This window comes from Callorhinchus milii, unplaced genomic scaffold (genome assembly GCF_018977255.1).
Source record: "Callorhinchus milii isolate IMCB2004 unplaced genomic scaffold, IMCB_Cmil_1.0 Scaffold3, whole genome shotgun sequence".
Lineage (NCBI taxonomy): Eukaryota > Metazoa > Chordata > Chondrichthyes > Chimaeriformes > Callorhinchidae > Callorhinchus > Callorhinchus milii.
In genome coordinates this window covers 17,120,436-17,142,571 of record NW_024704744.1, presented here as the reverse complement: position 1 = coordinate 17,142,571, position 22,136 = coordinate 17,120,436, and the positions used below count along the sequence as shown (strand labels likewise).

General features: G+C 38.4%; 1 protein-coding gene across 1 annotated transcript; it reads right to left on the bottom strand.

Moving 5' to 3' along the window:
• Positions 1-433: 433 nt before the first annotated feature.
• ddx1 (DEAD (Asp-Glu-Ala-Asp) box helicase 1) lies at positions 434-21,838 on the bottom strand (the record flags this gene model as incomplete). The annotated part of the gene is given in 25 exon segments (XM_007897061.2): positions 434-776; positions 1,783-1,903; positions 5,371-5,466; positions 6,037-6,079; positions 6,180-6,252; positions 6,355-6,427; positions 7,425-7,516; positions 7,607-7,753; positions 9,554-9,605; positions 9,979-10,164; positions 11,262-11,351; positions 11,490-11,588; positions 11,982-12,042; positions 13,712-13,850; positions 14,969-15,083; positions 15,163-15,239; positions 15,835-15,907; positions 16,005-16,081; positions 17,758-17,841; positions 18,560-18,643; positions 19,187-19,234; positions 20,295-20,394; positions 20,961-20,990; positions 21,184-21,247; positions 21,787-21,838. Coding segments are annotated over 25 exon segments (2,207 nt in total), but the record flags the coding sequence as incomplete, so codon positions are not given.
• Between the last annotated feature and the right edge of the window lie 298 nt (positions 21,839-22,136).

Sequence of the window (22,136 nt, the reverse complement as noted above, 5' to 3'; positions counted from 1 at the left end):
AACTAACAAACTGCGTAGTTTGAAACTAGCATCAACCATTTATTACCATTTATGAACAACAACTTACATTTATATAGTGCCTTTCACACGGGGTAGCGTCCCGGAGTGCTTCAGTTTGGTATAGTGAACTGGAATTGGGTTAGGTTTAGACAATGATGTAGCTAATCTGTCCACCCTTCATAATAGCTATGAAGGATGGACAGATCCCAAAGTTGGATTCACATACAAGTTCTAGTGGGGTAATGGAGCACATAATTACAGACACCCAGCTTCACCTTGCTCAAAATTGAATAACCTGTAGTTTCAGCAACCACTGATTCATAATTCTAATGGTGATCCCAGAATGTGTTCATCTTGGAGAAAGCATGAACAAGGTCAAATTTCCCCAGAGGCAGGAATAAAATAAACAGCGAACAAACAACCATTGAATAACTGATTTTCAAATCATTTTAATTTCAAATTCAACCCTAGCAGCCAATGTATCATTGTCACATTATGCCGGTATTTAAATATTGATAAATGCTGAAATGTAGTTTGAAAATCAGAAATGCTTAACCATTCCTGGAAGTAATTCTGTACCATTAAACAGTTTCAAACTTTTTTTTTGCTTCCTAAATATTCACTGAGGCATCTCCAGGCATGTTATTAAACACGTCTGAACAATTGGTTGGGAAGGTAGCCAAAATGTAAGAACGATGATTGAGCTTCTTTTTCAAGAGCAGCCAGCTCTTGTACTGTGGATGCCAAAGCATCGACATGGCCCTTGTACTGACCACCTGGCAAAGAAAAGCAAACAGAGTTAAAATTAAGAGTAGCCTTAAAAAAAAGTACATCAAGCAGCCGTCCTTCACCAGTGTATTTGGACAGTGTTTACTCTGATTAACTTCAGATGCTGCTAATCACCTGATGTGAAGTTCAAAACTATTTTTTTTTAAAAAACACAAAAAAAGGAATCTGAACAATGCGAAAAGGTAAATTTCATAAAAAGGGCACGGAGAACATTCAGATTAAATTGATTTTCCTTAGTTTTCTTTCAAGTGCTGTGACCCAATGATGTTTTTGTTGTAAGGTTCTGCTCTTCCCACATACATAATTTTAAAATTCTAAGTAAAATCTCTGAAGTAATGCCAATTTAGCCAAGTGTGTCTTGTTGGAACCTTGAGAAACATTTAAACAAGGTGCCTCTAGCCATACCACTATTGAAATCATCTGAATTAAGGGCATGTGAAAAATTCCAAGGCAAACATATTTCAAGATCATGATACAATACTGGTGCATGGGTTGTACCAGCAACACCTGTGACATTTAATGAAGGAAATAAGTCACAGTTCGAAAATATCAGAATGTTTTCAGCTCAGCTATTAAACACAAGTTAATCAGTCTATAAAAAAAAGTAGATTATGTACACAAGTATCCAAATAGATGCAAAAACTGATAGCAGCGGTTGAAATGTAATTGCATTCTCAAGCTGGAGGTTTTCTTTAAAAAATACTAGATCATGGAAATTAAAACACAAAAAATTTGCGACTTAGGCCTGGCACAAAGGAAGAGACCAAGTGGAACCAAGAGAACAAACGTGAAAGCTGGAAATTCACCCAGATTGTAAGAGAGAGATCAAAGAAAAAGAACATCTGATAAAGGGTCATACTTGAAGTGCTGGTCAACTCAGACTATGCAGAGATATTGGTATCTGATATAAATGAATCAGGACTTTTATAAATGAATTGTTACAGTGTTGCACAGTCTCAAAATTCTACTTCCACCCCATTAAAATAATCTGACCTCCTGCTGCTTTTTTCTTGCCATAGACCACTTTTCCATCAAATTCATCCACTGGTATCTTTAGGTCAGGCTCAACCTGGGAGATGATGACATTCAAGTGCTCTTCAATGTCACTCAACAGCTTCAAAAGAACACATGCCAGAGTGAAAATACAAACCACAATAAAACATTTGTTAAACTAACAATAGGTACTATTTCTCGAAGATTAGTGTTACAGTAAGCAAGTTATTTTATTAACAGCTCAACATTTTTTTTAAAAAACTTACTCATTTGGACACAAACTGTTTTAATATAGTTAATTTTTTTTTAAATGGCAAGACCAAAGTGAATTTCAATGAAATATACCATTTTTGAATTCTGTAGCAACATCTGTGTGAACACTACCTGCTTTCTATGTGAGCCTGAGCCCCTGAGATAACTACTGGTTTAACATTAAACTGCAATTAATTGACTGGAGACTGCAGCCTCTGAACACAGACAGAACTATAGTTGGACAAAGATAGCATTCTCTTGAATTAAATGCAAAAGTTCAAAGGCATTTTAATGTAATGCAACAAATAAAAGATTCAAAAGTTTTTAAAAGCTTTTTTAAATATTTGATAAAGTGCCACATAAGAGACTTGTAAGCAAAATAGAAGCCCACGGTATTAAAGGGACAGTGGCAGCCTGGATACAGAACTAGACGGGAGACAGAAAGCAGAGAGTGGTGAACGGTTGGTTTTCTGACGGGAGGGAACTGTGCAGTGGTGTCCCCAGGGTTCGGTATTGGGACCACTGCTGTTTTTGATCTATATAAATGGCCTGAACTTGGGTGTAGGGAGTACAATTGCCAATTTTGCAGATGATACGAAGTGAAGAAAAGTAGTAAACAGTGAGTAGCACTGCAAGAGGACATAGACAGACTGGTAAAATGGGCCGACATATGGCAGATGAAGTTTAATGTGGAAAAATGCAAAGTGATGCATTTTGGGAGGAAGAATGAGGAGAGACAATATAAGCTGATGGTACAATCTTTAAGGGGGTGAAGGGTCAGAGAGACCTGGGGGTTCATATAAGTAAATCTTTGAAGGTGGCAGAACAGGGAGATAAAGCTGTTAAATATGCATACAGGATACTAGGCTTTATAAATAGGGGCACAGAATACAAAAGTCATGAAGTTATGATGAGCCTTTATAAAACATTGGTTAGGCCTCAGCTGGAGTCCTGTGTTCAGTTCTGGGCATCAAACTTTAGGACGGATGTCAAGGCATTGGAGAGGGTGCAAAGGAGGTTTACCAGGATGGTACCAGAAATGAGGGACTTCAGTATTGTGAGGCTAGAGAAGCCAGGATTATTCTCCTTGGAGCAGAGAAGGTTAAGAGGAGACTTGCTAGAAGTTTTCAAAATTATGAGGGGATTCAATAGGGTGAAAAAGGAGAAACTATTTCCACTGGCGGGTGATACGGTAACTCGAGGGCACCTATTTAAAATAGTTGTTAAAAGAAACAGAGATGAGGAGAATTTTTTTTCACACAAGTTGTTTGGATCTGGAATGCATTGCCTGAGAGGGTGGTGGAAGCTGATTTGATAACAACTTTTATGAGAGAAGTAGATCATTATTGGGGGAGGATAAGTTTGCAGGGCTATGGAGAGAGAGCAGGGGAGTGGGTTTGATTTGTATAGTTCTTTTTAAAAGAGCCGGCACAGACACAATGGGCCAAATGGCCTCCTTTTGTGCTGTATAATTCTATGATTCTACTAGTCAATCAAAATGAAGGCTTATATCTTTTGAATGAATGCTTTGTACCACTACAACTGCACTGCCTCCACCAGAGGGCTTCTACTATTGTTATTATTGGGAACCTGCTCAGGGTTTCTAACACTTTGGCTCAGGGTTTCTAACACTTTTTACATTTTTGGGGCTTTTTGTACTGTCGGAAAAGATTAGAACTGTTTGGTTACCCAGAACATAGAGTTGAGTGTTGATTCAGTCTGAGGCAGGACTGGGAAGGGATGCATGCCCCACTGAGGCCTGATGTAGGGCAATTTTAGAGATGTGTGGTGATGGATTCTGTCCTTCTTGCTCTATCAGTGTTAAGAGCGACAGGTTATTTCATGCTTTCTGGAGGTATTTCTTCCTAATGTGCCAGAGCCTTTCCTCTGGTGATTGAAGTCCAGAAATCTTTTGGGGGTAGTGGTTAAATTCCACTGATGCTTCATGTTGATGACCCTCAATATATCTCACAGGTATACACCACCCTATCAAACCAATCAATATACTGTTAACATATCACATATTTTTCATATGTCTTCACAAAACAATCCCTGAATTTTGATTATCTGCTGAAAGTTTTGACTTTTCAATTTTTATTTAACAATTTCTTTGGCAAACTTTTGCAGTCTTCAATAATAATAATCCTCACATTTGATATAGCACTTTTCACGTCTTCTAGACTTCTCAAAGCGCTTCACAGAATATACTGTAAAGTGAATTGACTGTATAGTGGTGGGCGAAACGTGGCAGCCAATTGCGCACAGCAGTGTCCCACAAACAGTCGTGGATGGAAGTGACCAATTCATTATTGTTTCTTTTCTTGAAGGATTATTATCAGGCGTGGGGAGTAAGGAAACTTGTCTTAGGTTTCGCCCTGCTGGGAATCAAACCCAGGTCTCTCGCTTGCGGGGCAAGTGCTGTAACCCCTGAGCTACAGGACTCCATATAGAGATGTCACTCTGTGTCTATCCATGTGTGTGTGTATCAAGTTGGAGTCCTGTAGCTCAGTGGTTAGAGCACTCGCTTTGCAAGCAAGAGACCTGAGTTTCATTCCAGGCAGGTCAGGGCGAAACCTTGGGCAAGTTTCCTTACTCCACACAGAGCCTAATAATAATCCCTCCAAAACCAAAAACAGTAATAAATTGGTCATTTTCGATCTATGCCTGTTTGTGGGACATTGCTGTGCGCAATTGGCTGCCGTGTTCGCCTACAAAAAATATACAGTCAATTCACTTTACAGTGTGTTCTCTGAAGCGCTTTGGGACGTCCTCCCGAAGTGAAAAGCGCTACATCAAATGCAAGGATTGTTATTTTTTATTGTTAAGTTGCGGAATTGCTATGCTTTTGACAACCAGTGACATGGTTAAATATTTCTGGGTCACTAATGCAGATGGATTATGTTAAGAAGTGTTTTTAAAAAAAAACTCTACTGCACATTGAATCTAGACACAAAAGAGTGCGTAATTTCTTCTTCAGGCATCCTGCAATCTCCATGCAAGCTACTAATTTAGTTCCAATTAGTGCTGGTTACTTACACTGCTAGAAATTGGACTAATACTGCCTATTTAGGGCCATCAAAGTTGCCATTGAGCAGATGTTATACTGTCAATACTTGGGTTTGAATGGTAAATGAGTCGTGTTCTAACTCAAATCAGAAATCTAGTCTCCAACAATATTAACATTCTCCACCATACAACAAAATTCATGGTCAAATATATATAATTTTTTCTGTTTCTAGCACAATATAATCGTCATTCTTGAACTAATGTGGATGACTACTGCATGAAACGTAAAACTTGTTAGATCCAAAACAAATATTAAAAAAAAATCTCTACCTGTGTTTCGTTGTACCATATAGTGCAGCCACCTTGATCCTTCAGCCTTGTGTTGTAGCAACCTTTCCCACGATTGGCGCAAACATGGTACCAAACCTTTGGGTACGGAAGAGAACAAAAACCTCTGACCAAGTTCAATTGTAGGTAAATACAGTGCAGCCTGAATGTAATGTGGCATTTGGAATTCATAACATTCCACGCTAGGTTATAGGGAAGTGTAAAATGGTTAAATATTTCTGGGTCATTATTGCAGATGAATTATTAATTATATTAAGACGTGTTTAACACTTGCACTTAAGTGACCAAATCTACTAATATGTTTAGTTTAAGACAGTTCAAAACCAAGATGCTTAAACTGTAAAACACAAACAGCCAATGCTAGATTAGAGACCATCCAGGAGACAGAAATCTGTGTTGGAAGACTCTAATCTGGTCTCACTAGTTCAAATTGCCTCTTCTATTTATTCTAATATATTTTAAATCCATTACAAAAAGAGGTGATGAACACGTTTAAAAGGTTAACCAATTTGGAGGATTTGGTATTAACATTAAACAAAACAAAAAGCTACTTAATGTTCAAAGATTGACGAGTTAGTAACACTTATATTAAGTCACAGAAAAATGATCTTGAACACATTCAGAATTAATATTCAAAGAAGTACATACCTTTTCTTTCTCAGATGCTACCAAGGAAATGGCAAGACCCATCCTGAAATATTTAAAACATCACTTTATTAAAAGATACTTTTCAACAGAAACAATCCTTTGTAAAATGTAAATTATACTTCAATACAGATCCTGCACCTCACCTGTCAGCTCTCCCCACTCTACCGATTCTATGCACATAGTTCTGCTTTTCATCAGGAAGAGTCACATTAATGACTGAATTTAAAACAAAAAAATATAAAAACAACATTAATTCCATTTTTTTTAAACAAATGTATTCAAATAAAAAGCACTATATCCAGCAGATAATTTGCTTACCAAAAGGAACACCATGAATGTCAATACCCCTGGCAGCAACATCAGTACAGATCAGAAATTTTACATCCGCTTTCTTTCCAAAAAACAAAGCAAAACATGATTTCAATAGTCTTTGTACTTAAAAGCAACACGAAATGCAATACTAGTTGCCTTATTTCTGTCCTATCAGGTTGCTTTAAAAGTAAATTTACTGAACACATACAGAAAAGCGTAAATTCCCAAACTCAGATACAATAAAAAAAATCAATGACAAGGGAAATTAAAGTATATATTGGTACCTCGGTGTTAAACAAACTACTATTTGAATAATGCTCATTTTTTAACAATAAACGTGCCTGAATTAAACTTTCTTTTAAAAATAAATTCTTTATGTGAGGGAGAGGGGCATCAGAGGGAGTAAGCAGTGGGTGAAAACTCATGGAGTATAAACAACAGCACAAACTGGTTGAGCCAAGTGACTATTTTTCATGCTATTATTATTTGTATACCTTTGTTAGTCATACAGGATAAATGTGTTAGGACTGAAATATATAGTTAGTTTCAGGTCAGACTTACATCTGAAGTGGTAGACAATGTAGCATTTTCTTGATCACCTTTGTTTCAACAAATTCGTATTCAACTGCTTTTAGGGTAACTAAGTTTAGGATTTTTTTCTCCTTTTAACAATCAGTCAGAGTCTGGGATTGTAAAATCTGGAGTGATGTCTCGTTTCACAAAAGGATCCATATTGTTGAGACATAAAATTTCATCTATCAACATTTTATATTTATGGATAAGAACCAAAGATTTTATTCTCACCCAAATCTGCAGCTCCAGCATTATTGGTTGCTAAGTAACGATCAGAAACAGCAGTCTTTTTGGCCACTTTGATATCCCTAAAAGGTCATCAAGACCAAATGAATCTACCCTCGTGCTGTGGCACCTGAGTCACACAAACTCAGCACAGACTGGGGATCAAACCTGGGGTCTTCATGATCTATAGATATGTTCGCTGCTCATCGGATAAACTTGCTGTTCCATCAGAATAGCTCGCCAAGGTTTTACGACCAACAAACTGATATTTCAGTTACCTTGAATCTTTCCAAGTTTTGTTTTCTTTCATGAGGTTTCCTGTCACCATGCAAACAAACACAAGCAAACTGATGACCTTTTCGATCTGGTCCTGAAACAAAAACCATCAGTATGAGACACCCTCCCAAGAGAGCACACAATTAACCATAATGGAAAACCAGAAACAGTATTGTTCTCTTACCTCCACCATTCTGAATAAAATACTGTTCCAAGTTATCACAGTCAATCTTTGTTCTGCAAAAGATAATCGCCTGATCCATCTTGTGCTCTTTGATTGCACGCAGGATGTATTCACCTTTTAAGATTTTAATAGCTTCTGACAACATCTCTGAAGAAATAAAGGTCACGTTAATAATTAAACATTAATAATATAATAATCAAACAGCGGAAAGGTAAAAAGTAAAGACGGATTCTGCAAACCAAAGATTAGTAGTTCTTTGAGAGACAAACTTTGAGAGTAAAACACTTTAATGTGGAGCAAACAATGAACTAGAATCAGAAGAGTGGAGGATTTGAGGAGAATAGGACTGGAGAAGATTGCATGGATGCGGAGGAAGAGAATATACTGGAATTATGTATGAAACAGAACAACTTGCATTTATATAGTGCCCTTCATGCAGGGTATCGTCCCAGAAGGCTCGACAGTGACTGAGTCTGACCCCTAGCCAGGGTGAGAGAGGTTACCGTTGGCATGCTTGAAAAGGAAAGTCTTTAGGCAGGATTTGAAAGTGGGGAGGATGTTGCAAGGGGGAGGGATTGAGGGAGAGAGTTCTAGTTTGGGGTCGTAGTGGCTAAAGGTACATCCACCAATAGTGGAGCGGAGGGGATGAGGGACAAACAGGAGGCTGGAGCCAACCGAGCAGAGGCAGCGGGTGGTAGAGGGGGGTGTAAACAGGTCAGATAGGTTGGAAGGTGCGAGGGCATGAAGGGATTTGAAAGTGAGAGAAACGAGTAAACGAGAAAGAGATAAGCCAGTGGATCTTAGTGAGGTGGGAGAAACAGAAGCCCTCATTCATGCTTTCATCACCTCCTGATGATTTTTCCAGCACAGGTCTTCTGTATATCCCTCATCCCATTTCACCACTGCCAATCATGCTTTCAGCCACTATGCCCCAAATCTCAGGTACACCTTGCCTCAATCCCTCAAGTCTTGCCCTGTTCTGCTCATCTTCAAATCATACCTGAAGACTTTCCTGTTCGACTATCTTCAGTTACCTTTCCAGCACAGGGTCAAACCACACTGCTGATAAGGCTCCGAGATGCTACCTACATATAAATGTAAGTTCTTGTGGTAGATGTCTGAAGCCCAGTGCAAGAGCAGAGACTGGCTGCAGATACTTGGATGATGGGAGTGTTTAAGCAAGAAACCTACAAGTCAGATAATCAAGATACTGACGGTAACAACATTACATTTATAGAGCGCCTTTCACGTCGGGAGGACGTCCCAAAGTGCTGAACAGTCAGGGGTCGGGGCCTGAGCATAGGGGGGTGGTGGTGGTGGTGTAGGGGTGAGGGAAGGCAGAGAGGTGGGAGGGAGACCAAAGGCACGGTCAAAAAGAGTCTTGAGACCAGCCTTGAAGGAGGCAAGGGAGGAAGTGAGGCAAAGGGATGGAGTTTCAGATTGTGGGAGTAGAGAGGCTGAAAGCCCGGCCACCGATGGTAGGGCGGGTCGGGCGGGAGACATGGAGCAGGCCAGAGCCCGATGAACGGAGGGAGCGGGCAGGCTCGTAGGGAGTCAGCAGGTCAGAGAGATGGGAGGGGGCAAGGCCATGGATGGCCTTAAAGGTGAGGACGAGGATCTTGAATTCGATCCTCTGGGGGATGGGGAGCCAGTGGAGTCGGGCTAGAGTGGGAGTGATGGGGTCACGGAGCCTGGTGTGTGAGAGTTCCCGTAATCAAGCCTTGAGGTGACGAGTGCATGGGTGAGGGTTTCATCAGCCTGAGCGGTGAGGCAGTGGCGGAGTACGGTAATGTTGCAGAGGTGGTGGTAGTCAACGCCAGTCACGGCGTGGATGTGGGGGAGAAAGGACAGTTCAGGGTCAAACAAGATACCCAGGTTCCTGACTGGCTTAGTGAGGTTGAGTGTGCACCCGTGGAGGCTGATGCTGCACTAAATAAATGCACTAACCTGGAGAATTGGCACCAGGTCTTGTGTTGTCTCTTGCATGTACCTCATCGGTCTAGGTGGGGTAGAAGAAATGAGATTAAGCACAAACTTCTAATTAAATAGCATACAGTATTTACCCCTAGTAAATTGTTAGGTGTTATACTTTCTTTTCAACACAAAATCATAATAATACTTGCATTGGATATAGTGTTTATCACATATTTGAGACATGCCAAAGTGCTTCACAGAACATACTGTAAAGTGAATTGACTGTATATTTTGTGGGGAAAATCATAAAGGATCATTTGACAATTTAGAGAGGGCGGAAGAAAGTTTGGCAGAGAGGAGGAAAGTTTGTCAGAAGAGCACACTATTCTTGGATACTATTAATTAGCTTAACCACTTCAAATCTTATCCTTTGACATAAAAAGTGTACCAAGTCATACCCGGACGTGTTTTCCAAGTTTCTCCCAGGAGCGGTCATTTTTGGGGTTAACTCGCACAACAACATGATGTACAGTCTCAGGAACAGAATCCTCTCCTTTAAGATCTACCCAGGTTGGGAAATGCATGATCTTCTCCGCCAGTTTCTTGACATCAAATGAATGAAGTGTGGCAGAGCAGATAATTACCTAGGTGAAGCGAAGAAAATTAAGCAAAATCATTCCATTAAATACAATTCACAAATTAAAACCGTAATTGGATTTAACAATTATCATCCCACAAATGATAGTTTTCTCAACATAATACAAAGAGTTTCTCCCTGACGCCAAGCCTAAAAGACATTAATTTTCACTGGAGTGCTTGCTCTGCAACCTTTGATACGGCACAGTGCTTCTTCCCAGCAGATAGATGTCATTTTCGGTGAAGGGAAGAGAGGGGAAATGGGAATACATAGCTCCTACCACCCACACACCTTACAAGTGCCTCAGGCAGATTATTGCAAATGTCATTAAGACAGCTTTACAAAGACCTGCGCATATTGAAGTTAAAACTAATCAAAATGAGACAATGAAATTATCTCTCTGAAGCTGGCAGGAAGCAGCAATAATTCCCATGTTATGTTGGAGGCACTCAAAATATGACCAAGGGATGTGAAGTGGAATAGAAGGTGCAGAAGGAAGAGGTGAACTCAATGTGAACCAAGTAATTATCTTTAATTGTGTGGTATTCTGCTAATGTATATACTGTATAAGTTATGTGTAGCCAGCTGGCTCCTGCACTAAAAGAAAAAATTGACCACTTTTTGGGTTATCAGGTCACGGTGAACATCAGCACATGTACAGCAAGCAGGAAGTGATCACAGCGGCCACCTGACCTGAAAAATCGGCCATTTTATCATGAAAGCCAGCTAATGTGTGGGCTGCCAATGTGCACACGCAATAATAGGGTCCACAGTACATCCGCCTATACTGAAGTGCGTTATATCAAACCTGCATGTTGTAAAATTTGGACTCTTAATGCAAACTGTATTGACAGTAGAGGAAAACTATACAATTTCAGACATTTAAAACCTATTCTCTTACAAGGAGATTTGATATAAGATTGGAAATGTTACATTCAAGAGCCACTGTATAATCAGACAACCAGTACCAAGTAGACCTGCGGACAATGCTATGTGAGATACGAAAACAAACTTTGCGAATTGCCAGTTATACCTCTAGCTGACAAGACACATGCCTATTTCTATAAGGAGTACACATTGATGCGTCTAAAGAAAGATGCATACTTGCAGTCTCTTGCCATCAGATGTAACTTGAGGAATCTGAGAATGTATTCTTGAGATGAAATCAGAATATCCTTGAGTAAGCAAGCCATCCTAAAAGGCAACCACATTAGATCTACATTATTCCAAATATTGGAGATATCGGGTGACAAGGTAAGCTTCTACCCCCAATCAACATGCTATTATAAAGACACATAAGAATCATTTAAACCTAACAAAACCACTACTCACAGCTTCATCCAGCACCAAAAACCTAACTTGAGACAGATTCAGTTTTCCTGTTGAAACAAGGTCATCTATTCTGCCTGGAGTTCCAACAACTATATCCACCTGTGGAAAGGACGAGAAAATGCTAGAGTTCAATTTTGACGGTGTTTATAATTTTAGCAAACTATACTTGATTTTGATATTGAAGGATGTCGCAAAGGCTGTCGCAGGATTTCTATATAGTGATTATATTTTGATGTTGAATTCTTTCAAACAAATTTCAAGTTTTTCTCCATCTTCAGTTAGACCAGTCAGCTGATATTTAACCCACTCAGCTATTTACTAGACAATTTGTTAAATTATTTGATTCTGAACAAATTACAGATGAGTTTCTGTAGCTTTGCTATTGAGTTTTCGGTGTCAAACCACACTGCTGTTCAGCCCTCCTAGATATAACCCCTGTGAAGGGCGCTATATAAATGTAAGTTGTTGTTGTATTAATAGAGAAAAACTTACCCCTTGCTCCAACACAGCTAGTTGGTCTTTTGCAGATACACCTCCAATAATCAAAAGTTCCCTAAAACAAAACTTTCAAAATTACATTACATTTCCAGACAAATGCTCAACAGCATTATATGTGTACCTACTCTTGGTGCTGTTGGACATTACCTCAATATTTTATTCCAGGAAAAGCAGTTTTTTTAATATAAAGACACTACAGCATGTCACCACCATAACAATGCAAAATAAATATTCCAGAAATATTGCATTGTAGTTCATTGCAGAACAAGTTACCTGCTTCAAAATCACAAGATTTGACCTGAAAAGCACACAACACCTGATAATATTTACTGCTAGTAACAAAAAAACAAGGAAAGTGAAATCAAGCTAAACAAAATTTAATACACTACACACCTAAGAACTCAAAACTACCTTTGTTTCAAGAGTACAGATCATTAAAATCTAATTCCCAGGCGTAGAAAGCACTCAATAATGCAATGCAGCATTTATCACAAGAGATATAATAATCATTCTTGCAATAGAGAAGTAATATAAAAATAAAGTACTCCTCCAGTTATATAGAGCTCTGGTTTTAACTTCATTGTATGAAAGTTTGGACACTCAAGGAAGCATATATTAGCTTTGCATGCTGTCTGGTGATGATTCATTAAATTAATATTCAAACATTTTGAGACGTCCTTCTGAGGGAAAGGTGCTACATCGTATGTAAGGATTAGCAGAATTATATTCAGCTGAAGGGGTTTAGGTATAATGAGCAGCTGGATAGATGGGTTATACTATAAACTCTTGGCTTACCGGGCTCCAGGTATCTGGAATTTGGACCTAGCAGGACAAGTCTCAAAAGGAAATTTTAAAAAATTCCACAAGCTTGCACAAGTGTAGGATATCTATTTTGACTTAGTTTGAATCCCACGAGCAGAAGACAGTTTATTCGCTATCTTTTGCGCATGAGATTCAAACAATTATAGTGTGGGGACCGGCATTTATCAGCACTGAAAAAAGCCGGCACCAAAAAAGCCGATAAATGTTGATATCAGTATTGCAATTACACTTCGCCAGAAGCCATACAGCCACCAGCGAGGTATATGTTTCTGTGCATCTCTGTCTGCGTGTGTCTCTGTGTCTGTCTGTCCGTGTTTACCTCTGTATCTCTCTCGGTTTGTGTCTCTCTCCTGTTACCAATTTGAAAGTGATCAATGGGTTCTGTGCCTTGCACCGTTTTTTCCTGCTGGGTCAGACCTAGCCTGGGGTCTGGTCACAGTGTGACTGTGTTTGCCGGCTGGATGAAATCAAAACCCCAGGCTGGATATGTCCCACAGGCCATCAGTTAGACTACCCTGCCTTTTCGAACAAAGGTTAAGGTGTGATTTGATAGTGGATGACTCTTGGTAGAGGGATCCATTAAAAGGCTGTACAAGTGTTAAAATATGAATCAAGAGTTAGAACCGAGATCAGAAAGCATTTTGTCACACAGCGGGTTGCGACGATGTGGAATGCCCTGCCTAGAAAGCTATAGAGATGGAATCAATAATGATGTTGAAAAGGCATTAACTCAATACCACAGTAAATGGTAGGCAGTTTTATCCAAATACTTGGTCAGTAATCTAAAATGGCAAAAATTTTAAGTCCAGACATGCTAACAATAGGCAGAGAATTAGTACATCGATACCCAGTTGAAAAAAGAGGAAAAGAGGAAACAAATGACATTGAAAAAGATAATTCACCTTAGTTTGGGATCAACCACATATTTCTTAAACTGTTTAACGTTGTTGAGGGTTTGTTCAGCCAGTTCTCTAGAAGGCTCAATAATAAGCGACTTTGGCGAGTTTGGTAAGTTCTTAGCCTGAGCCACCTGTGCGGTTCCTGAAAACGTGTTAACAATGGCAAGTTGGCAGTAGAAACTCAAAACATGTAATGTTTTAGCATGAGGAAGGAGTAGGAGATTTTGTAAATAGTTTTACAAAAACACAACAGAAATCAATCATACTCAATTTCCATTTTGTTTCATAAATTGGTTTGATGATTATAGGCTATAGCCTAACTTAGAGTTGCTGATCAGTCAATGACCAATTCCATAGTTTTTCATCCATTAAACATTTTGAAATTATTGAGAAAATCAACAGTCAGCAAACGGCAACCACAATTTCTGATAGGAACTTAACTGCAGATTTTCTCTGTGACGTCCAATAATCCTTGCATTTAGTATGGGCCAAATGGCCTTCTTCTGTGCTGTAAATGATTATGGTTCTAAATGAATGCCCCAACAATTACCACCATAGTTTCTGTGATTTCACTGAGAATATAAACTCAAAAGAATGGAAATTTGTACTTTCAGGCTACAGTTAAATCTGAACTGTTAAACCTATGCTTTTTAAAAAATATATGCAAACTGGTTTCCAAATTATGAATGAACTTAGATTCTACATGACATAAAATTTATGTTGAATATTATGTAGATATTATGACAATTGTTTTAATATTAAGACCAGAGGATTTTCAGGTCTCTGGAGGGTTTAATGTTCCTATATCATTGCCCTGGTTGTTTAACCAAGCCGATACCTATCTGGACCAAACTCTGTACCTACATCTCACCAGTTCTGGCCAGGCTCCACTGGCGAATGGACCGACTTCAAGATCCTCACACTCGTGTTCAAATCCCTTCACTTCCAGACACCTCCCTACCTCTCTGACCTCCTCACTCCTCAATCCATCACCCGGTGCCTCTGCTCAACTGGCACCGGCCTCCTGCTTGTTCCTTGAACCCTCTGCTATGCCATCGGAAATCGTGCTTTCAGAGACTACGCCCCGAAACTGTGGAACACTCTCCCTCAATCCCTTCACATTGCCCCCCTCTCCCCTTTTTGACTGAGCTTATGGTCACCTCTCCCCCCCACCTGGAGTCAGGCTCTGCCACTGTTTAGCGCTCTGAGACGCAACCCTGCATGGACGTGCTATATAAGTGCAAGTTGTTGTTGACGTACCGGTGTGCTGTGACTTCACAGTATGACCATCAGAAGCCTTGTTCAGTGCTATGAAGCCATCCTTTGGAGGGAATTTGAACTCTTCTTCACCAAAGTTAAATCTGAGCTCAGCATTCTAGGATGTAAAGTGGATATTTTAGTTAAAATTCTAACTATATCGTTTTCTACTTATAAAAGTGAAAGTGAAAAGTTACCTTTAAAACACAAGCAGCAAAGAAGGCTTGGCCCTTTAGATGTGCAGGAATATCGAAAGCGTGGCCAAGATCTTTCCCTAAAAAAAGATGTTTTGTGAATAGCCTCCACAGCAGTTATTTTGCGCATAACATTAGTGAAACGAGTACATGCCAAAGAAATGATCAGATTTTTGTTACTAGAAAAAGTAGACCAGGAAGAGCACAATCGATGGAATAAGGAACTAAAAAAAAGTTTCATAGGAACTAGACAGCATTGCTGAAAATTTAAACTATTTAAGGTTATAAGATGAAATAAACACGTTGACAGAATACTTTGGGAATTCAGAGATCAGGTGGATGGACCACTGCACTGCCAAACTTGTTTAAAATGGAAAAATCACAAGTGCGGATTTACCTTGCATTTGACATGAAGATATATTTGAAGATTCTACAAATAATTGGCATTATTTCTTTCCACAATCACTACCAGATGGTATTTAATCAAGCAGGAATGTGCTCTTGTAGAAATGTGGTTGTGTTATCAGATGCTGTCAATCACAGCTCTGGCTGTTTAGTCTTGTCTAATTGAGCAATATCTAAGCTTGCACTAGGTGGCGATGATTGGTACAATAAGGTACAGAATCCATACCCAAATATGGAAGTTCAAAGACAATTTTGGGGGGGTAAGCTTACCATTTTTTGAAAATAATAAAATCTCTTTTTCAAAATCGAGGTAGCATCCAATAGTATCGTGCATGGTAAATTCCTAAATAAACACAAATAATGCAGAACAGTGAAGATACAAATACTTAATAAAAAATCAGTGCATAATTGTAATCCATTATATCTCAAACGTTACATACCTCCCCATAGCTATCAAATTGTTTGTTGAAAGATTTCTTTCCAGTTCCACCAAATCCAAAACTATATTTGTCAGTACCTGTTTCAGAATTCCATCCACAGAAGAGAAAAAAACATAGGTAAGCTTACAGACTACTCAGCTACCAAAGATTCCTCGTGAACTACAATCACACAAACCGTTTGCCTTTTGAATAGCTCCATTTTATTTTATCTGTATAGGCCATCTATTTAATAATAATCCTTGCATTTGATATAGTGCCTTATCACGTCTTCAAGATGTCTCAAAGTGCTTCACAGAATATACTGTAAAGTGAATTGACTATATTTTGTGGGCCAAACTTAGTAACCAATTGTGCACAGCAGTGTCCCACAAACAGTTGTAGATTGAGTGACCAAATTATTATTATATTTTTTGGAAGGGATTATTACCCCGGAAAAGTGATCCACCAATCGACTAACATCCAGGTTCCTACTTAACAGAGTAAACAGAGCTGTGTGGAATAAGGAAAATTGCCTAAAGTTTTGCCCTACCCGGGAATCGAACCCAGGTCCTCTTGCTTGTGAGGCAAATGCTCTAACCACAATATTACAGGACTCCACATCTCACTAGAGTTCAGGCCCGTTTACAACCAGGTGTTCTGCAGTACACTTCTAGAGTCCTTCTGGTGTGGACTGACCGGCTTCCTATGCAGGCTGGCTGGTCAGCCACAACCTCCTGCCTAAACACCACTAATTTCATGAGCTTTTCTAGCATTATAAACACTCGTGATAGTGGTCATGGCTGACAGTTGGCTTTCTGTGCAGTAAACAATGCAAGAAGTTAAGTCAGTGGTAACATGCAACTCAGAGGCGAGACCGGTGGCCATTTGTTTTCAGATGCTATAATCCAGGGTCTAACTTTATGGACCCAAAGCTCGAGGTTGTTATAACAGAGACATTCTACGCTTCATAGTATTTTCAAACTGTTTTCTTCTTACCAACTTTCCCAATTGGCATTTCATACCAGGGTCCAAATTAAAACTAATCTGGATTTTGTCATACAAAATGGGTGGATATGAGACTATTAAATGAACACGAGATTCATTGGTTAAAAACAAATCTGTACATATGATTCCAAATAAAGTGATTCATCAGGACCAACTTGATTTTCTTCAGACACTATTGAAATGCACAAGATTAAGAAAAAAAAGTTCATTTTAGGAGTGACATGCAGAAATCACTTAACTATAATGACTTCAATTCCCTAAAGTGGTTCAGAGTGTAGTATTGCTGATAATAATAATAATAATCCTTGCATTTGATATAGCGCTCTTCACGTCGGGAGGACGTCCCAAAGCGCTTCACAGAACACACTGTAAAGTGAATTGACTGTATATTTGTGGGCGAACGCGGCAGCCAATTGCGCACAGCAATGTCCCACAAACAGTCGTAGATTGAAAATGACCAATTTATTATTGTTTTTGGAGGGATTATTATTAGGCGTGTGGAGTAAGGAAACTTGCCCAAGGTTTCGCCCTGCCTGGAATTGAACTCAGGTCTCTCGCTTGCAAAGCGAGTGCTCTAACCACTGAGCTACAGGATTCCACATGTTTAGAGAATGGTATCCAATAATTGTATTCATTGGATTCTACTTATAAAACTACTTTGAAAGCAAACATAGTCATTGGGCAGTTTAGCAACCCTTAGTCATTGAGCATAAGTGTGTTTTATAAGCTATGTAACATTAATACTATGAGTCAGTTGGGTTAAACTTACCCAAATCAAGAGAAGCCTGCATGGTAGACCAACCAACTCTGCACAAGCCCTGGTCATGGCAAGACAATTCATAGTAATATTTTCCTATAAATCAAAAAAAAGCAAACCAATTTCAACACTTCAAGATTTTATTGTCCTTGAAAATGTTTACGGATTTCTTGCCCAGAGATGTTGTTTCATATTTTTAGAATGATTACATATGTAACAAGATGGCCTTCTATACTTGTGCTGCAATTTGCACTATGCGCCAAGACAGATTAAACCCGATTTTGAATGAATTAACATTTCTTTCAGGATCTTGCCTGTAAAATATGCATCCATAAATGACACAAAAATGTTCAATTGATATGCATTTTGCATGCTTGTCCATTTGAAGAAGCTTTTCAGACATTCAAAGACAAATGTCTTCAAAGCATATTTGTATAATACATTTTCTATCAAATCATATAAACGACCAACTATATTTTCAGAAATTAAGTGCATTAAGGGAAATTAACCTGATAATTTAATTTGTGTGGAATAGTGTGATAATTAAAACTATTAACAGATGATTAAATATTCTTCCATTAAAATTTGGCAAGGCAGAAAAACAGTACATTTAAAGAAACATTTAGTTGCACTTCAGAAAGGAAGTTTCATTACCAAACCAGCGATAACCAGCTCAGCATAAACCTCTCTCCTGGTTGAATAAATAATTGCCAAACTCAAAGTAAAGATGAAATTCCAAAAGGCACACTTTATTACCGTGAAATCAAAATAATCCTTGCATTTAATTCAATATGATACAATGCACCATCCTTACCCTTGGTCACTCCTTTTGTAGATCGGCATCCATGCCATTCCTTGAATTCCCTGCTCTGACAGCACAAACCATCACCTCCAATAGCTGGGAGTGGGAAGGGGGGAGACAAATAATTAGCTGCATTTCTACTAAAGAAACATTAATTTTGTTTAAAAAAAACTTAAACCGAAATTAGAAGCATGTAAATTAGCCTTGTTTTTTTGTGTAGGATACTCCACTGTTATTATTGTTTATTAAGACATTCTTAATAAAGAGTGGGTAAAAAAGCCACGAATGTCTGTTCTAGCACAAGATGCCACCTTCTTCAGGTGAGAGGCAAACTCAAATGTTTTGTTACATTATACGTTTTGAGGATAATAATGCCCAGTACGTACCATACAGGACCAAGCTGTATTAACTAAACGTGAGTTCAAGCCCAACATGTTCATGTCTATAACCTTCAAGCATGCTACTTACTAAACTAAGTTTGCTTTTTTAAAAAAAAAACTTATTCAGTAATATAGATTCCTCTAATCTGCTCTTTGTAGAATTTCAATATTATTTTCTCATGTTTTCATTACTTATTGTGACTTCACCAATAAAAGTGCTTTCCATAATTTGTTAAAAATGAACTGGATGAAAACTTACCAAATGCTGAGCCCCGGTCATAAGGATTCATCTGCCATTTGTTAAAGACTAGAAGGGGGAAAAAAGAGCGTCTGCATGAATCTTTCAAAACATTAACCAACAACAACTTGCAGTTATATAGCATCCTTTACATAGGTAGCATCTTGGAGCACTTAATGCAGAGCTAGAAATCAGCGGAGGGTGGGGGCGTGGAGGAGGTGAACGAAGGCATGGTTAAAGAGGAAAGTCTTCAATCAGAAAGGCAAGACTGAGGCAAGGAGTTCTAGAGATTTGAGACATAGTGGCTGAAAGCATGGCCGCCAATGGTGGAGCAGAGGGATAAGCAAAAGACCCATACTATCTGAGAGGGACGAGGAAGTATCAACAATCTTAGAAAGCTTTTACAAACATGGTTTAGGATTTAGATAACCAAATCAGGAAGCATTGGATGTCACAAATTTTGCAAAATAATTTCCTGCAGTTTAATATTCAATAACCACAGGATTGTAAACAGATCAGGACTTTCATTAATTTATTGACAAGTGTATTTGCTTTCTTTCTCTCTCCCTAGTAAATAAAAACATCAACAGGGATAGTTTTCATTAGCAATTAAAGGCTTACATTTTCGATATAGGACAGGGCATTTAGAATTCAAGTATTCTAAACGCTCTTGTTTTGAAAGACAGAGAGAACTCTTGCCAATCCTTGGATTTTATATGTTTACTTAAAGATGTAAAAGTAGAAATATAAATGGCAAAGGATAGGATGCATAAATGAATTGGAATATATTGGAATATTGCACATATCAGAATTCTTCCATAAGGAATGGATGTATCCAGAGTCAACTGCAGCCACCAAAAGACTATTGATGAGAAATTCCACCAGGGTTTAGATTCACTCCGTTTACGTAGCATTTCAGAACATCCAGAACGTGGCAACTTTTTAAACTAGTTTTCTGTAAGTTCTTTTGAGAAATACAGAAAAATTTTGATTTTAAGACTAAACTCTACAAGCTGCCAAATTATAGATATTCTAAAATGCTACATTAGAGTAAATGTACCCGTTGGTAGAATTTCTCCCTGTATTTTTCATAATACAGAACAAGTACAACCAGTTTTAGAACCATTACCTGCACCTCCAGTCTTGACACTTGCTTTGCCCCCCTTCTTGCCTTCTTGTTGGTCCTTGAGTGTTTCATACACTATCTGTATAACAGGTATGCTAAAGGCCTAAAAAGCAACAGTTTTAAAAAAAATGTGCGATGAGGCTACAATCTTAATACTCATTATACAGCAAATCATTACTTTCAGGATGGTTACCAAATTTTTCATATACAGCAATTAAGAGTTTATCGTGATGTTATACTCAGCACAAAATCAAAAAATGAGCACGCAAACCCACAACCTTCTGACCTAGTGGTGAGACTGCTACCAACTGAGTCAGGCTGATTGACACCAAGTTAAACTGTTTTCCTGGGAACCGGATCTGAAATGCTGTGATCCAACATGCAGCAAGTTTAAGAGTGGCCAAAGGCAGGGCATTGAGCTCAACCATTGTTTGAAGTTGTGATGAAGTTGGGTGAGAAAAAGAAAAGTGGGGCTTCACCCCTCCCCCACCCAGACAGACATTAAATTAAACATTTATTGATCAGGTAGCTTGTGTTAATGTGAATATTGATCTCTAATGATATCACCAGTGATGGTCATCACGGTAGAGGTCATATCTTTCAGCCAATGTTTTAATTCATACCCAGCTGGGTAACAATTGAAAGGACCACAAGTTGTATTATACTTACTCCAGTCTTTCCACTACCGGTCTCTGCTGCCTGTAGAGATTAAACAGACTTGCTGTAAAATCAAGAGTGGTGTTCCTTATTCAAAGTTCTATAAAACCTCATAAGGTTAATAAAACAAATGCTGGTGCTACCACATATCCAGTTGAATAAAACATTGAAACTATTATTGTAAACTGATCAACCTGCACAGTGCATACTATATTCATAGTGTGAATCAACTCACCATCAAAACATCACCACCACCCAGGATCAAAGGGATGGACTCAGACTGGATATCTGTAGGGAGACTGAAAAATATTGTTTTTTTAAAGGGGAAACATTGTGGAAATGTATACATCACAATTTTAAAAAAAATGTTTTTTTTAAAAAAAGGTTTTAACAATGTAATTTGACGATAGTTGATCCAAAGTTTGTTTTATGATCATCAACAATCTTATCACATTTGGAATGATTTGATTCATAATCAAGTTCAATTTCATAAAGTCTCAAAGTGCCTTTTTTTCTTAATGAAGAAAATGAAAACGTGAAGAATGATGTATGTTCTGGAATACTGTGTCTAATTTCTGCTTCAGAATTGAATTCAGGGAGAAAGTCATAGTAAGTATTATACAAGATACTGTGGCAAATTTTAAAGCACAACTTCTTGTATCTCTTTTTGAACTTTGCAAACCTACTTCACATCAGGTCGGGCAAGATCAATACCACTTTGGTTGTATTGTATTTTTAATTAATCAACACTTCTACAAACATTTTCTTCTTCAGCTTCGTAGCATTTAACAGATTGATATTCTAATGAAAGTCAAAGGGAACATTTAAAAATACTTACAGCCAGTCCATCTCCTCTACAGCCTGAGCAATCTCTGGCATAACACCCATCTCTAAAAAGGCAAGAAAACCTCATTTACACAAAGCTGTGAAGGAGAATAAATAAAGCTCCATAGCCTAGATGCAATTCTCAGCTGTGAACTTCTAGGTAATGGCTAGCCCAGCCCTAGCTTGGAAATCAATGCAGCCATATAACCAAACCAAACTTCAAATGGATGAATTTAGGTATATGAGGCCTGAACTTATTGATATAGAAGCACTAATCAGGTATAAATGGACATTCTTAAAAAACAAAGCATTGAGGAAACGTGCAGCTTATAAAAGGTTAGAATATTCAAGAAGGAAGAGTAG